The following is an 18,246-nucleotide window of genomic DNA, read 5'->3' as shown; positions in this document are numbered from 1 at the left end:
TCTCTACCCTCCTGCACTGGCCTTTTCCCTCTCCTCTCCCCTCCCCTCCTCCTTCCCCTTTCCCCTATTCCCTCTCTCTTTTCTCTATTTTATCTTCCTCCTTTTCTCTCCTTTTCCTTTTCCTTTCTCCCTTTTTCTTTTCGTTTTTCCTTTTCCTTTTCCTTCTTTCTTACCAGAGTACTGCTCAACTCTGGTTTCCAGTGGTGCTGGAGATTAGAGACTGAATCTGAGACCTTTGTTGCCTAAAAAAGGCATAAAAAGTCTTTTTGCATAACCATTATGTTTTTTCCCTAGGCCCTGCTTTATTTTTAATCTACTCTTTTGAGGGTTACCTTCAAAATTTTAATCCTTAAAAGCTAATGTAGAGCTATCTGGGTCTGTAGATTTTTTCCTTTCTGTTTGAATCCAGTGTCTTTTATTTTTTTTATTTTTTGCACACGTGAGCACAGCAGCAATAAGCAAACACTATAAGGCAGGATAAACCAATCATTTGTAAGTACACACTCCCTTCTGAGTAATTGGGCAAGAAGACAGACAGGAGAACATAAAGCAAGCAAAAAACCCAAAACCCACACCAAAAGGGAGGAAGCAGGACACATCCAGGAAAGAATATCTTTGGCAGGCTTTTTACCCACAGACCCTGCATCCTTTCCAGAAGACAAACTGAATGCAAACGGTTTTTAAAAGAGGTGACATTTGTAAAATTCTTGAAGGCTTTTTCAGCTGTTGTCCTCAACAAAAAGAGACCACAGAACCCCAAATGCATCTAAATTCCTCACTCTTGTTTTTCTGACAGTAAGTCAATTTTGTTTTCACTTTTTACTTTGCATAGGTAATTAAGGAATAAAGTATTTGCTACATATAAGCATCTTGATGGGTATATTTAAAATCGTGTTATTTTTAAAAAATCGTATTATTTGATCATTTTAAAATAGAGTATGTGTTACATTTATAGACATAATGAGTGAATTAAAATCATTCTGTTGTAGAGTTCTAATGTGCAAAATGAAAGATCAATAGACACAGAAGTGCATATAAATATGATTGTTTTTCTTATTTGAAAAATGACTGATACTTCTTTTAGATAGCCTAGTGAAAATACACAAGGTTTTACTTCCTAGGAATTTGTAGGCATCAGGACTAGTTGCTTTTCCATGTTTCTTTTTTTCCTTTAAAAATGTAGTTTGCTTACTGAGCTATTCAAACAGACAAGGTGAAGAAGGATGTTTTACTTTAGAAACTTACTCAAATTAGAATTCTGAATTTTGGGATGGTAGTAGGTGGGTGGGTGTTTTATGTATTTACTTCTAGTAAAATAAAAATGAAATACAGTACATTCTCTAAGCATTGTAATTTATATTTAATTTTAACATTTATTTGAATAAATTTAAGTACTCAGAGTTATAATAGCAAATAGTTTTGGACTTTGAAACAGAAAACACAGAAGGATCACTGTTTCACATGATGATTTACAAGTCAATGACTGAAGTAACATTTGCTAACGAATGATTTGTTTGCTTTTATTTGTACCTGTTCAAAGACTTGATTTCAAAAGGGAACACAGGATAGAGAAGTACTGTCTTTGGGATTCTAAAAATGATGATAATGTGATTCAACTTTGTTTTTTAATTTTTTTAAATAATTACCTGGACCTGGACCTCATGCTTATGTGTACTACTCCTGGTGGACTGTTTTTCTTGTTGTTTCTTTTTTCTTTTAATTTTAGAGAGAGAAAAAAAAACAGAGACAGAGAAAGACCGCTATGCTCTACTAGTCATGGAACTTCTATATGATGCTCTTAGGTGGTTCCAGAAGTTCAAACCTAGGCTCTCAGGCATGTAAAGTGTGCACCCTACAGGATGAGCTATCTCTTGAGCCTAGTCACCTTTCTTTTTTTAAAATTTTTATTACTGGTGACCTAGATGGTAAATAGACATGGGAAAAATACCATCAAAGTTCAGATCTCTTATAAATCACTAAGAAACTGGAAATGGTTTTGCTCCTGTTACATTAAAAAAAAAAAAAGCTAAGTGAGAGCACTTGATTCATAAGATTAACATTTCATTCACTAATTTAATTAGGCTATTATAATGATAATATTTGGCAATGAAAAAAGTGCAATTTTAGGACAGAAGAAGCCTCTCATACTTTTGTCATGACTAAGAGATTGAAGAGAAGTATCAGCTGACAGGATATTTTATGTTCCTTAATCTTTATGTTCTAAAAATAAAATCCTGTTGAATATGTTACTATATTGCCCAATAACTAAATATGAAGATTTTCTTTCAGTGTTCAGAAGTGTGTTTTGTAACTGGATTTTTTTCCTTCTTCTAGTTATTGCTGTACAACATCTAATTCACCCTCTCAATGAACAGGGGACAATGATTGAAAAAGAGATAAGTGTGTATCAACAAACTCGGGCCCTTCTGTATAGGAATTTTCTTAAGAAATGGAGGTTGAGAAAAGAGACCTTACTGGTATGGTTCATTTTAGATATACTTTTGTATTAGTGAATAAAAAGCCATAATTTAGTACTATGCTATCTCTGTTACTTCTTATATTTACAAGGTTTACTGGTTAGTTTGGACATACTAAATATAATTTGCAAATATTACAGAATGACACATTTAAGAATAATATAGCCTTTGTAATAAAAGGTAACATTAATAAGAGGACTCATATGTTAGCTCCTGAAGAAGAAACCAACTTTTAACTGATTAGAACTAGTCATTCTCCAGATAACTGACTCCTTTGAAACGTGTGGAATCAGTCTAATTTGCCCAGGATCAAAAATTGGTGGTAGGGGATTTTTTTTTTTAAGAAAGGAGGAGGAGATAACTGAGGCAAAATGAAATAGATTTTAAAATAAGTAAACCAAGGGAGGCAGGCAGTAGCACAGCGGGTTAAGCGCATGTGGCGCAAAGCACAAGGACTGGCATAAGGATCTCGGTTCAAGCCCCCGGCTCCCCCCTGCAAGGGAGTCACTTCACAGGCAGTGAAGCAGGTCTGCAGGTGTCTGTCTTTCTCTTTCCCCCTCTCTGTCTTCCCCTCCTCTCTCCATTTCTCTCTGTCTTATCCAACAACGACAACATCAATAACAACAATAATAACTACAACAGCAATAAAAAGACAACAAGAGCAACAAAAGGGAAAATAAATAAATAAATATTTTTAAAAATAAGTAAACCATAACTAACTCTGTGATAGGTACATTGTATGATCAAAATTTCATTAATCATAATGATAGGAGGGGAAATATATCCATGTAAACTAGGGGATATCTTTTTAAAAAAAACTGATGAGAGAAATAATGATTTATAAGATAGTTGTCACATAGGTACAATGTCTCATCTCTCCACAGGTCTCTGCACACCATTCCCCACCTCCAACCAACTTGGTCTCCAGTGCCGATTCAATTTCTGTTCCCTCACCCCCAGTTCTTGCTTTGGCTGCAGCAGATCATGCCTAGTCCAAAGGGGAATTTTTTTTCCCCCCTCACAATTTTGGAGGGTTAATGATTTATAATATAGCTGTTGACACGTAGTTACAACCTCCCCAGGACAGATATCTGTAAGGCACTCTCTCCCACAACTAGGTTCTTTTCCACCACCACAGACCAGCAGCCTTGACCCTTCTTGCCCACCCCACTCCCAACTTCCCAGAGTCCTGTGCTTTGGCGCAATGGGCCATGCCCGATTCAAGATTCACCTTAGGTTTTCCCTTACTGTCTTTGCTTCTTACATTCCCCCTTTGAGAGATCATTTGATAGCACTCCTTCTCCTTCTGGCCTATCTTAATCTTGATACCTTCAAGTTCTGCCCAAGATATAGCAAAGATGACTTTGTTGTTTTTAATATATGCATAGTATTCCATTGTCCACTGTCTTTCTTATCCACTCATGTGTCATTGGGCATCTGGATTGCTTCCAACTTTGAGCTCTTATGAATTGTGCGGCTATGAGCATAGGTGTGCACAGCTAACTTTGGATAGGTGTCTTTGTTTTCTTTGGATAAATCCCCAGGAGAGGAAATGCCAAGTTGTAAGGTAGGCCTTATTCTAGCAGTCTCCAGACTGTTTTCCATAGGAATTGGACTAACTTACATTCCCACCTACCATGTAGGAGAGTTCTTTAGGAGGTATTTTTTTAAAAAAAATATTTATTTATTTATTTATTTTCCCTTTTGTGTCCATGTTGTTTTATTGTTGTAGTTATTGTCGTTGTTGTTATTGATGTCATCATTGTTGGATAGGACAGAGAGAAATGGAGAGAGGAGGGGAAGACAGAGACAGGGAGAGGAAGACAGACACCTGCAGACCTGTTTCACTGCCTGTGAAGCGACTCCCCTGCAGGTGGGGAGCCGGGGTCTAGAACCGGGTGCTGGAACTGGGATCCTTACGCTGGTCCTTGGACTTAGCACCACGTGCGCTTAACCCTCTGCACTACCGCCTGACTCCTAGGGGGTATCTTTTTTAAGGCTAAGTTTTTGTTTGTTTGTTCACAGAGTGGCTTCAGGGAGGCATATCTGACTATCAAAACTTGCATTCTCTGAATTTTTTGTATAAAGACATGGACATTAGGATAAAGAAATTTGCTGTTCCTGTGACATAGATCTATGTGGGTCTGATGTCTGTTAAAAAAAAATTACAGAAAAGGGAGCGGGGTGGTGGCCCACCTGGTTGAATACACACACTTTACCATGAACAAGGACTTGAGGTTCAAGCTCTTATTCTTCATGTGGGGTTGGGGGGTCAGCAGTGATGACGCAGGTCTGGAAGTCTTTCTCCCCATCCCCACCCCTTCACTTAAAAGAAAGAAAAAAATGGCTGCCAAGAGTGGTGGATCCACAGTGCCTCTATCAAACCCCAGCAATAGCTCTGGTGGCAATTAACAAAAATGCAAAAAAGATTTTGGTAGGAGCTAGACAACTTCACATTATCCTTTTAAATCTGTTTGTAGCTCCTGAGAAAATGCAACGATAAATTTTTTAGTTACTTGATGAAAGATTCATTTCTAAAGATCATCCATAGAATTTTTAACATATTAAAATGTTGTAAATTCTAAAATAATAGAAACATTCAACCAATGACTACGCTGTGCACGATCCTATTCACCATAATCATGTGCTACAACTGTTGGCATCTTGCCGTCTTTACTTCATCTATCTTTCTCTCTCTCTCATGATGATATTTTACTGCTTTGTACTTTGGCTGACATCTACAGAGCTGCAGGACATATTTGACATAACTTTCCAATCCTATGTCCAAATATTAAGTACGCCCTTCCCAACGTCTCTCAAAGTGAGTTTGTTCAATCTAGAAGCTAGAATAAACAGCAGTTATCTTGCTGACTAATGTCTTATACTTAACAGATTGTTTATTATTCATTCATCCATTTATTCATTCATACAATAGCTTCACTGTGTCTGGCCAGATAGAAAGAGACATGTCTAGAGAGATAGAGAGAAAGACATCATGGCTCTAAAACTCCCTATGGTAGGGCGGGGGCCATGCCTGAACCTGGGCCAGGCCTGTGACAGAATGAAAGCTGAGTCTCTTGTGAGCTATCTTGTCAGCCCTATGCTGATGTTTAATTTATTCCTTTATCTTCTACATTTTTGAAAAACACAAAGCTAGATCTGAAAAGGTGGAAAACTTAAGTTAAACATTTTTACGAAATATATCATATGTACTGGTATAATGTTCATTTAGGCTATAATCAGTAGTGGCCCGACTAGTATTGGTACTGTATTACTGTGTTAAGCTCACTGGATGTACTTGATATTACTCAAAATTGTGCTATTTTTTATTGTTGTAGTTATTTTTGTTGTTATTGATGTCGTCGTTGTTGGATAGGACAGAGAGAAATCGAGAGAGGAGGGGAAGGCAGAGAAGGGAGAGGTAGACACCTGCAGACCTGATTCACCGCTTGTGAAGCGACTTCCCTGCAGGTGGGGAGCCGGGGGCTCAAACCCAGATCTTTAAACCAGTCTGGTCCTTGCGCTTTGCACCACGTACGTTTAACCCGCTGTGCTACCGCCCTATTCCCTGTGCTTTTTTTTTTTAAGGATCGATAGTAATTAGAAAAAGAAAAAAAAAGTCAATGATGTGAAATTATACTCAACTCTAATGTAATACACGAATAACTTACGATGTTACTAACATCTGCACCGCTTTATAACATGACTTCTCTTTCTTTTCTGTGTTGAAGGAATGGACAATACCGCTGCTCTTAATGCTGAATTTGAGTGTCTTTTCGGACTTTACAGCCTTCCGTTTTCCTGAGCAACCTCCTCATGTCCTGGGACGTGTGGATCAATTCAACGAGTCTAATATACTGGTGACATATGCCCCTGTCACTAACACCACACGAAAGATAATGGATAAAATGGCTTTGGCACCTTTTATGAAAGGTCTGTTCTCCAGGACCATTGCTTCATTATTTATGGAAATTACATCTGTTTAATGTGAAGGGGTTTTGTTTGTCGGTTTCTGTTTTTTTGTTTTGTTTTGTTTTTGCCTCTGAGTTTATAGCTGAAACTCGGTGCCTGCATTACAAATTCACTGCTCCTGGGGGCCATTTTTTCCCATTTTTGTTGCCCTTGTTGTTATTATTGTTATTGTTGTTATTGCTGTTGTTGGATAGAACAGAGAGAAATCAAGAAAGGAGGGGAAGACAAGGGGGGAGAGAAAGAGAGACATCTGCAGACCTACTTCACCACTTGTGAAGCAACCCCCCTACAGGTGGGGGTCTGGGGGCTTGAACATGTCCTTGTGCTTCCCGCCATGTGCGCTTAGCCCATTGCATTTCCACCCACCTCCTTGTTTGTTTGTTTTTAAACAAGTTGTGCTTATATAGCCTAGGGATTCGTGGTTCTCCGTGGGATAAGAGTCGTCACTTCATACATAGCACAGTATTCAGTTTTGCGCTATCTGTGAAGGTGACAGGGTGAGAAGAAAAATAGAATTAATGGGAATTTTTAAGCAGCTTACATAACCTTCACTCCCTCACCCTTGAAATCTATGCAGCTGTAGTTACTACTGTGAATCTGATATGTACCCCACGCCATAAGGGGGGGGGATAGGGAAAATAAAAGGTTGCATTCTATGATAGTTAATATCACTTTTCATACCTGGCCTGTTTTGTGATTCTATTTATATTTATTTATTTTTCTTCACAAGATGTTCTGTGGTAATTTTCCGCTTCTGGGGCTCTGACTGCTGCCTGGCTCCCCGGTCCACGTTCCTCATGTGCTTTGTCCCTTCCAGTGCTAATTCTGCTCTCAGCTGGCTCTCCGGGCTTCTGCTATATGCTCACTGATTTCATTTCCTTTTAATTCAGGAAATGCTTTCGGAAGCCCAGGGACTCACTCCCTGCCCACACAATAGGAGCTCCTCACTGCTTTCAGCCCCTTTAGTTTCAGGGCTACTAGAACCCTCCCTCCCTCCCTCCCTTCACTTCCCTCTTGTTCTGTGCCTTCCTTACTGCTTTCTCCTGCCCATCCCTCTCCCTCTCCCTCATTCCCTCCCTCCCTTCCTGTACTTATTGCTTTACCACTGTAGGTTGACTTTTTTTTTTTTGATAGAGACAGCTAGAAATCCAGTTGTAAGGGGATGAGAGAGACAGAGAGACACCTGCAACACAGCTTCACCACTTGCAAAACTTTCAACCCCCCCAGGTGGCAGCTGTTGGCTTGAACTGGAGTCCTTGTGCACTGTAACATGTGTGCTCAACCAGGTGCGCCACCACATGGCCCCTAGGTGGATTATTTCTGTAGGGTGTGAAATTCATTATGTATACTATATACAACTTAATTCTTAGAGAGTGTTTGAGATTACAAAGGTGAATTTCAACTTCTGATTTTTATATACTGATTCTTATGTGCAATTTACTTTTTACTACCCTGAAATTTTCTTGTGATACAATTAAATGGCAGAAAAAAAGAACCCCAATTCTCAGGTAATTCTATTGATTATTTAAAATATTTTTTCTTTCTAATTAAAAATTTAGTCATCAAAGTAGTATACACCTCACAAATCTAATATCTATATAATATAATATTTTGCATTAAATTCTCCCCTACGACAGCTCCTATTTAAATTGTGTATTTTGTGGAATAGTGTACACACTCATACACAGTTAAATATTCTGATTTCCATTCAAATCTCGTAAATCTTTTGCCCTTTCTACATGCAAGTGGTCATATATGTAGACACATGTTTCCATATTATATAGACATAGAATTTCAGGTTTTCTTTCTTAAAATAGGAATACAATAAAATATGCCACAATTTTTTCTAATTTCGAAAGACTAAACCATTCTTCTGCCATTTTTTGAGGTATCAAGAATGGGATCCAGGTATATACTATGCTGATGAACTGCTTCCTTATCCCTCGCAGATTTGATTTTAAAACAATATGCATATGAGGTGGGGAGATAGCTCACTTGATAAAGCAAGCTCCTGGCCATGCAAGAGGCCCTAGAACCACATGGGAGGACCCTGAACAGCACCAAGGGCAGCTCCATAGCTGTTTGGTGGGGCAGTGCTGTGATATCTTTGTCCTCTCTCTCTGTCTCTCCCTGTTTCTAAAATAAACAATGAGGTCACTCAGGGGGCTGGGCAGTGGCACACCTGGTTGAGCACACTTTTTACAATGCACAGGGACTCAGGTTCAAGACCCCAGTACCCACCTGCAGGAGGTAAATTTTGCTAGTGGTGAAGCAGAGGGCCACAGGTAGGTCTCTCTGTCTCTCTATCTCTCTCTATCTCCCCCTTCCCTCTTGATTTCTGTCTCTATCAAAAGAAAAAAATAAGAAGAAGAATGAAGACACTCATTTGGTCCAGGGAGGCTACGTAATAGTGGCACTGCACATCTGCAGCCCTTGGTTTGTTCTCTAGTGTCACCACCACCACAGCGTCAACAACAGTAACTGACAAATACTTTAAAAACTGGAAGCAGCCAAAGAGGCTTGCAAGTGTGAGACCCCAGATCTGGTCCCCGGGACTGCTTATGCCAGAGGTCTCCCATAAATAAATAAGTAAATATTTTAAAAATATACTCACATCTTCTTATGTTAATATATTTATTCTGGACTTAAGAGAACAGAAAAATCAGTCTCTAAGTCCTCTAGTCCTTAACTCAGAGGCATTTATTAAAGGAAAGTATGTAACACCAAGAATTAAAAAATTATTAGTGATTTAATAATGATTAACAAGATTGTAAGATAACTGTGTACAATTCCATACACTTCCCACCACCAGAGTTCCATGTCCCATTTCCTCCATTGGAAGCATCCCTATTCTCTATCCCTCTGGGAGTATGGACTAAAGATCTTTATGGGGTACATAAGGTGAGAGTTCTGGCTTCTGTAATTGCTTCTCACCTGGACATGGGTGTTGGCCAGTTGCTCTATACCCCCACCCTGTTTCTATCTAGCACCAGTAATTTTTAGGAAAAGCTTAACAACTGAGCTTGATTGTGTCTTCTAATACTGTTTATATTTATTTTTATATTTTTTCATACATGACAGGAGCAGAAATCATTGGGACTCTTGATGAAGAAACCATGAATGTAGTGCACCCCAATAACAACTCTCTAGTGGTGGGAGTTGTGTTTAATAATGCCTTCTCATATACGCTGAAGTTTAATTGGGGCTATAGACTGCCAATTATAAAAGAACATGCTGAACACTCAGGTAATTCTATGAGAATTGTTTCTAGTCCTTATTGTGACATCATCAAAGCCCATGTTGGGAATGACTAATAGAAAAATTACTGAATAAAAGCATTAATAAGCTTTTTAGTAATAAGTTTTAGTTTTTCTAGAAAGTAGACAGTTTCTAGAGAAATATATATTTTTATTTATAATATGGAAATATTGACAAGACTGTAGTATAAGAGAGCCACATTTACACACAGTGCCCACCCCCCAGAGCTACACATCCCATCCCATCCCTTGATAGCTTTCCTATTCTTTATCCCTCTGGGAGTATGGACCCAGGATCATTGTGGGATGCAGAAGGTGGAATGTCTGGCTTCTTAATGTGCATGTGTGCTTGTGTCTGTGTGTGTGTGTGTGTGTGTCTGTGTGTGAAAGAAAGAGGGAGGGAGACAGAAGCAAAAGAGAAGTGAGAGAAAGAAGGCAGAGTATCACTCTGGCACATCTGATACTTAGATTTGAATTCAGGACCTCAAGCATGACAGTTCAATGCTTTGTCTACTGTACCCCCTTCTGGCCTGCTATAATCATTATTTCAGCAATCATTCAGTCATAATCTCTCTTCAGTATTGCAGAGTGCTTTAAAATCACCTAGACTCTAGGTCTCAAGGGCTCTAAGGAGGTATTTAATTTTTTTTAAATCCAAAGTTAAAGATTTAATTCTGTTGATTAATTTTATTGTGTACCAATGGGAATGCTTTTCTTCTTACAGCGCACTGTTGGCTTATGGATGATGACTTCAGTTGTACCTTGACTAGATACTGGCAAGAAGGGTTTGTGGCTTTCCAAACTGCAATTAATGCTGCAATTATAGAAGCAAGTACCTAACTTGAAAGATTTATGTTATTTGTTTTGTACTCTCCCTCTCATTCAGTGTTCAGTCTCTGCCTCCCCCACTGTGCCCCTGACAACACTTTACTGCTTTAATTCTCAAAGAAAACACAAGTAGTCAGATGGCATATCCCCCAACTCCTAGTCTTTTCACCTCATTCCCAATGTCATTTCTGGATTCATAGTCTAGAACCTGTTGTTCCAGTATTTCCAGGGTAATCACATATTGAATTTACTATCTCTGTCTGCTTTCTTTAACTTCTTCTTTTTAACAAGATTCCTCTCATCAGGGTTTTTTGTTAATTTCTTTATTGGGGGATTAATAGTTTCTAGTCGACAGTAAAATACAGTAGCTTGTCCATGCCTAACATTTCCACATAACAGTACAACCCCCACTAGGTCCTCCTCAGTAGCTTGTCCATGCGTAACATTTCCCAGTTTTCCACATAACAGTACAACCCCCACTAGGTCCTCCTCTGCCATCATGTTCCAGGACCTGAACCCTCCCCACCCCACCCCACCCCAAAGTCTTTTACTTTGGTGCAAAACACTGAAGTTTTAAAATATTAATTTATTCATTTAAACTCAATATGTCTTTACTTATACTCCTCAAAAAAGTGCAGTAAACTCTTTCCTTTAACAGTTTAATTTAAAGTTGAAGTCAAGTCTACCTTTCTAACCCTGTCTTTGTGGCAGGAGATCTTCCCTTCTCTTCCAATACTTTAGTTCATCACCCTCCACCCCAGCCCACCCCCGCCACCTCTTCTTTCCCTCTCCTTTTTCTTTCCTTTCTCTTCCCCTCTCTCTTTCTGTAGTAGACATGGAACTCAGGGACTCATGCTTCATATTTTCCTTTTTTTTTTTTTTTGAGTGACAGTGGGAGAGAGGTAGACAGAAATCAACACAGCATCTGTGGAGATGGAGCCCAGAGCCTCACACATAGGAGGCAGCTCCCTCTGCCACTGACACCCTCTGGAACCTGTTGTCTATATCTGCAGTCTGTCATGCCCCTTCCTTTTGAACATGAGGCTTCCTCTACTCAGAAATCCCTTCTCCATCCTCAGTTTGGCCCACATCATCCCTTGAATCAGATTGTGGTCCATAGCTCTTGGTATAAATGCCAGTTCTTCAGAAAAGCCTTCTCTGGTTTTATTCTCATAGCACTTTCTAGGTCTCCTTTAATGTAACAGATCAGTGATAATTAAGCAAATACTTGTGCAGTGAGATGGTTAATGTCTCTTCTTCCTTCTCTGATTCCACCATAAAATGTCAAGTGGCATGAGAGTGAGGAGTGACACTAGATTTCTGACTGGATCGCTACTGTCTCTTCATCACTTGTATACTATATATGAACAGACACTTAGTAGTTTCTCAAATGATGCTTGTAATTAGTGTTAATCAATACCTAAAGTCATCAAAACTGTACTGATATATGAATAGCTTCTGATAACACAAAATTATAGAATTATATATATGTTACAAAGCAAGAGAAAGGAAATATATGGCCTAATATATTGATATTATATTATTCTAGTTATATTCTATTATATAGTTATATAATAATATATACTAATTATATTATGTATAACTATTATATGGTAATATATATTTTTCTGTGGCTAGTAATAAATTTGTTAACATTCCAATGTAGGTCACAACAAATCATTCTGTAATGGAAAAACTGACATCAGTTGTTGGAATAAACATGAGGACGCCATCTTTCATTTCATGGACAGGACTTCTAAAAGAATTATTTATTTTTACTTGTTTACTTTGTTTCTCCTCTTTTGTACATTTTGCATCATTAAATGTTACAAGAGAAAGAAAAAAATTTAAGAAAGCAATGACCATAATGGGTCTCCAGGAGTCAGCATTCTGGTAAGTTTTTATTTTACCTGAGCATCATATGCTAATAAACACATTAGCTTAGAAAAAATCATATGCACTCATAAATTTTTCTTGCATGATTTCAGTACAACTTGCTTACCTATGTTAAACTTTAAGAAGTTGACAGTAGAAAAATAAGGTTTGTGTTTATATTTTCTTTACTTGAAAAAATGTTTTTTAAAGATTTATTTTTTTTAGATATTATTTATATACTTATTATTGGATAGAGACAGAAACTGAGGGGGGTATAGAATGGGAAAGAGACAGAGGAACACCTTCAGCCTTGCTTCACCACTTGTGAAGCTTTCCCCATGCAGGTGGGGACCAGGGGCTTGAACCTGCATCCCTGTGCTCCTATGCTCCTTGTGCACTTAACCAGGTGTGCCACTGTCTGGCCCCAAGAAAAAATATGTTTGTATCAGTTACTGCCAGTAAAAAAAAAATGCTGCATAATACAACCCACAAGCCACGTGAACTTGAACAACAATTATTTATTCTTTCTTTTTTGTTTGTGGTGTTGCTGGAATTTTAGTGGGTTTGATCTATGTTTGACTGAATTTGAATTCAAGTTGTAGGTTGCATCTAGATTACTTCATTTGGTTCTTATTCTATGGGTTAGTAGGCTAGCTTCTCATTTAGTTAATCGAAGAGCACACACACCATGCAAACATCTTCCTGCCTTCTGCTCTTCTCATTCCTGAAGAAAACCCTTTAGAACAAGCATAAAGTTAAAGGACAAACATGTGTGTACCTTTTACACCATGGAGAGAAGCCCAGGATCAATGATATGGGGAATTATTCTCCATTCTTGGAAATGAAGTGGGGAGAAAGGAATGGAAACAGTAAAACACTTTCTATAATATTATGGAAGGTATTTCATGTAGCTAGTTAATAAACATCTTCTTTGGGTGAGCAATATGTTTCACCGGCTTAGCTCAGGTACCATAGAGTGCTTACTGAAATTCCCTTGGTCTTTGCCATACTGTCAGACATTTGCACATACATGGCATATTGAATTAACAACATGTTTCTGTGGTAGGCTCTCCTGGGGATTGATGTATTCTGGCTTCATTTTTATTACGTCCACTTCTATGACTCTCGTCATAACATCTGTAGAAATCTTTTTGATTACTGGCTACATGGTGGTATTTACACTTTTTATCCTATATGGCCTGTCTTTGGTGAGTTGGCTAAATATTTTTCTGTTTGTTTGTTTGTTTCAAGCATCAGATACATGAGAATAAAACAATGTTTTTTCATGATATTGGTATAATATAGTGGCTAACTCTACATTGTAGCTTGTATGTTTTGACATTGTGAAATATTAGAACTAATACTGCTATTCAGGACATTCAAAGGAAAATATACCAATTGTAACTCTTTTTTTTTTTTCTTTGTGCAGATAGCATTGGTTTTCCTCCTGAGTGTATTGGTGAAGAAACCTATCCTTACTTGTTTGGTTGGATTTCTCTTCACTGTATTTTGGGGATGTTTGGGTTTCATTGTACTACACAGACAACTTCCTTCATCCTTGGGATGGATCCTAAGTCTTTTTAGTCCTTTCGCTTTCTCTTCTGGAATGGTTCATGTAAGAACACAGTAATCACGTGAATTTATTCGACTTTCCACAATTATCAAAGAGATTCGATGTCTAATGAAACCTGATGCTCAGTCACTTTGTATTTTAAGAAGTTCTGTTGAAAAAGCTAAAGTTTTGTCTCAAAGTGGAAAATAAATTTGGTCTTTTGGGGGAAAGCTTGAATATTAATGAAGAGATATAACTGATAACTCAAAAATATCTGAAGATTATGAGAAGTGAGTGGAGCTAAGTGGTATGAATAAAGCTCAGCTTTCACTTAGACAGCTGGGTGACCTTGGACAAATCATCTGACTCAATGGCCTCACTTTCTTTGCCTGTAGAAAGGGAATCTCAGGGTAACCAGCTCAAAGGGGCCATGTAAGGGCTGCTATAATGTGTGTAATGCTGAGACAGTGCCTGATACATGCTATGTGAATAGCAACTGTTTTTATTATATATTTTCTATCTTTCATTTTCATAAAAACCCAGGGCTTTAACAGTTAGTATTTTAATATTTCTATAATATCTTGTATTGAGTAACTTTATGTTTTCTTCAGATACCTGTTAATTTCACTCCCATTCTGTATTTCTTTTCTCAGAATTTATTACTTTTGGTTGTTTAGTCACTTCTCAAAGTCCCTTTCTTTACAGGTTCTATGGTAAAGGAAAAATTATATAGTTAATTTAATTCTTCAATGATTTTACTTTCTTGGATGTTTCCCACATTTGTGACAATAAACATTTAGAAAGCAACATCACTACTAACACCTTCACATTGTATATGACATTTGAATTAAAAATTTCTAGGTAGCATCATTAAAAACTAAGTTTGACAGACTCATCTAATTTTCATTTTCTTCTTAAATCTCAGCTTTCACGTCTGGAATATTACCTAATTGGGGCTACTTTTCCTGACCATTCTGGAGAGTCACATATCATGATAGCTACTTTCTTCATTTTGGTGTTTGATACTGTTCTCTACCTGATACTAACATTATATTTTGAGAGAGTTTTGCCTGGTAAGTAACAGTATAGTTAAAGGTGAATTTTATTATAAGATAATGTTCTAATATTTGTTTCCTTGTAATTCAAGGTCCATTTCTAATTTTAGAGGAAAGGAAAAAGTTTCAAAAGAACAGAATTTTCTTATTTTAATTTTATTCTTTGGGATCTAAATGGAATTACTTTGTAATTCAGAATAACTTGGTTTCTTTAATTTAATTTTTTTTTCTAAAGGTATTTGTGTGTACTTGGCCTCACAGTTTTTGCACAGGGCATATTTATTTGTTCACCAAACATTTGTTATAAGAATGAACTCTTTTTATCAACTTGAAATGAAACTCTCTTCTTTCTTCATCTTAATTCAGTCTCATTTGCCTTTGTTTGCTTACAATGTGTTATTGAATCTAAATTTTATAACTATCTTTAAAACTAACATTTTAGAGCATGTTTTATGTAAATGTATTTACTTTTAAAGTTTTTTTTTATTGGAGGTTAATGGTTTATAGGATAGATATTGATACATGGATACAATTTCAGAACTCACCATAATTAGGAGTCTACAAAGCCCTCTCACCTCCAACATAGGTCTTCTTCTACCATCACCAGTGCTGTCCATGGTTCTCCCATGTAGTGTTAGGGCTTCAACCCAGGGCATTACCCTTTACGTGTATACTAGGTCACCAAAACACTGTCTTAAATCTCCTATCTCTTTAATACTTTAATTTTCACATTATGAGTAGAAATTTCAATAGAGCTTATGTTCAAAGTTGATATCAAGTCACACGAGGGAAGATGTAATTCTTTACAAATGTGGCTATGACTCAATATTGAATTTTGATTATTTAGATGAAGATGGCCGCTGTCAATCACCATTATTTTTTCTAAAGTCATCCTTTTGGTTCCAAAATCAAAATACTAATCATGAAGTCTTTGAGAATGAAATAGATTCGAGTCTATTCCCTGAAGACTTCTTTGAACCCGTGTCACCAGAGTTTCATGGAAAAGAAGCCATAAGGTAAACAACAGAACGTGTGACTATGCACACTTTCAGAAATAAATAATTCAGTAAACTAATTGGAGACATAACCAACCACAGGTCAAATATTGCAATAGCTGATGTATTTTTGAACAGTTCTTTTGAACAGGTATTTTTCTGTATCATTATGCAATTTTCTTCATCAACTTAAAAGTAAATAACTTTGATATTGGCACCAGCAAAATTCAGTATCCCTATTCAATTTCTTACCTTTCATCTCCTATTTCTATCCCCATTACTTAGTATTTTCTCCTTGCACTGTCTTCTAATGTACACACATGGGTATATGTGTACATACATACATATGGTATATGTGTGAGCATTAAAAGAAGAAAAGAGTTTGAGGTTGCTGTGTTGTGGGGAGGGTTCAGGTCCTGGAACATGATGGCACAGGAGGACCTAGTGAAGGTTGAATTGTTATGTGGAAAGCTGAGGAATGTTACATGTACAAATTACTGTATTTTACTGTAAACCATTAACCCATCCATAAAGAAAAAAAATTGCTATACTTGTAATAAAGAAGAACCTATTAAGATAAACAATACTTTATTTTGAAGATGAGTAGTCTACCAAGGTTGGAACTAAATAATAAATTGCTGTCAGGTGATTATCTGCCTGGTGAAAAAAAAAAGAAAAGACTAAGCAGCTGTCTAATATAGTGATGAGGTATTATGCAATGAATGAAAGGTGTCTGCTAGATTCAGTCATTAAAACATCCATGGTGAGTTTGTTGAGAATAATTTCCTGGAGTGGCAGAGTCAGAAGCTATGTTGTTCTTATGCTGGGAATAATTGTAAGGTAGAGAAAGAAAAATAAAGATAGAGGCTGTTTGAGCAACGGCATAATAGCCAAGAGAGGTAAAGGGTTTATTGAAAACCCCTGCCCCTTCCTCTTTTGCTTCTTCCCCTCATCTTCAGTTCAGATATTAACCAGGTCCACGCCTGCTCAACTTCTCAGATCCTGTGGAATAAGGTACATTAAGGATAGGATGGCCATACTCTCTTCTTTCTTTCTATTGTGCTTACCCCTTCATTTTCTAACTTGGAGAAATCGCTGCAACGGATGAAATGGCAAGCTTGATAAAAGTATGAGGAGGTATGTGGCAGTCTTTCTCAGATTGGTGTAGCACTCATGCACTGTTGTATTGGCAATTAACATAACTATATCATTAGAAAACACATTTGCCTGTGGTCTGGGAGGTGGCACACAGTGGATAAGGCATTGGGCTTTCATGCGCAAGGTCCCAAGTTCAATCCCTAGCAGCACATGTACCAGAGTGATGTCTGGTTCTTTCTCTCTTTCTCCTAGCATTTCTCATGAATAAGTAAAATTAAGAAAAAAACATTTGCCTAAATATTGCTTCTTTTTCAGAATCAGAAATGTTAAGAAAGAATATAACGGAAAGCCTGAAGAAGTAGAAGCATTGAAAGGTAAAAACAAAAACAAACCACTTCATGAGTTTGTGCTGTTTTTAATTAAAAGACATTTTGTTTCCTGAATACATAAGTGGTCATAGTGGAAAAACAGAAAATACATATAAAGAAAAAGAGAAGATACACTCTACTATGAGAGCTAATCACCAGTCATATATCTTCTTCAATGTGTATGTATAAAACATTTTAAAAAGAGAATTATACTGATTTTTAACCTCTGATCTGAATTTGTCAAAACTGAGTTCAGAATATCAGTGGCTTTGTTTGTTTACTTGTTTTTCTTTTTTTGTTTTGACTGTCATGGGGCTTCACTGGTCCAGGCCCAAATGTTTAAATAGCAAGAAGCAGAGAGAAAGATAGACAGCTTAGCACCAAAACTTGCTTCAGTGTGGTTGGTTGGGCTCAAACTTGGGTTATGTGCATGAGAAAACAAGTGCACTACCCAGGACAGCTCTCTGGTTGGCCCTCTTGGCGGTAGCACAGTGGGTTAAACGTAGGTGGCGCAAAGCGCAAGGACCGGCGTAAGGATCCGGGTTCAAGCCCCTGGCTCCCCACCTGCAGGGGAGTCGCTTCACAGGCGGTGAAGCAGGTTTGCAGGTGTCTGTCTTTCTCTCCCCTTCTCTGTCTTCCCCTCCTCTTTCCATTTCTCTCTGTCCTATCCAACAACGATGACATCAATAATTACTACAACAGTAAAACAACAAGAGCAACAACAACAAAAAAAGGAAAATGAATAAATAAATTAAAAAATAATTCCCAT

At 37.5% G+C, this 18,246-nt stretch overlaps 1 protein-coding gene across 3 annotated transcripts in view; it reads left to right on the top strand.

Moving 5' to 3' along the window:
• The first annotated feature begins 556 nt into the window (after positions 1-556).
• Positions 557-18,246, top strand: part of ABCA10 (ATP binding cassette subfamily A member 10) — a 62,190-nt gene continuing 44,500 nt past the window's right edge. For 2 of the 3 annotated variants that reach the window (XM_060202650.1, XM_007524423.3), the window contains exons 1-11: positions 558-795; positions 2,335-2,477; positions 6,209-6,410; positions 9,531-9,695; positions 10,431-10,534; positions 12,201-12,427; positions 13,476-13,617; positions 13,839-14,024; positions 14,887-15,034; positions 15,864-16,032; positions 17,425-17,483. In XM_060202650.1, the coding sequence (XP_060058633.1) occupies positions 2,382-2,477; positions 6,209-6,410; positions 9,531-9,695; positions 10,431-10,534; positions 12,201-12,427; positions 13,476-13,617; positions 13,839-14,024; positions 14,887-15,034; positions 15,864-16,032; positions 17,425-17,483 (1,498 nt within the window). In that variant the 5' untranslated portion in view covers positions 558-795; positions 2,335-2,381. Of the gene's footprint in view, positions 796-2,334; positions 2,478-6,208; positions 6,411-9,530; positions 9,696-10,430; positions 10,535-12,200; positions 12,428-13,475; positions 13,618-13,838; positions 14,025-14,886; positions 15,035-15,863; positions 16,033-17,424; positions 17,484-18,246 lie in introns of all 3 variants that reach the window. The other variant, XM_060202651.1, reaches the window with a different exon arrangement.

This window comes from Erinaceus europaeus, chromosome 12 (genome assembly GCF_950295315.1).
Source record: "Erinaceus europaeus chromosome 12, mEriEur2.1, whole genome shotgun sequence".
NCBI classification, from domain to species: domain Eukaryota; kingdom Metazoa; phylum Chordata; class Mammalia; order Eulipotyphla; family Erinaceidae; genus Erinaceus; species Erinaceus europaeus.
Note: the sequence above shows the minus strand (reverse complement) of the source record. Positions and strands in the feature narration are given on the sequence as shown.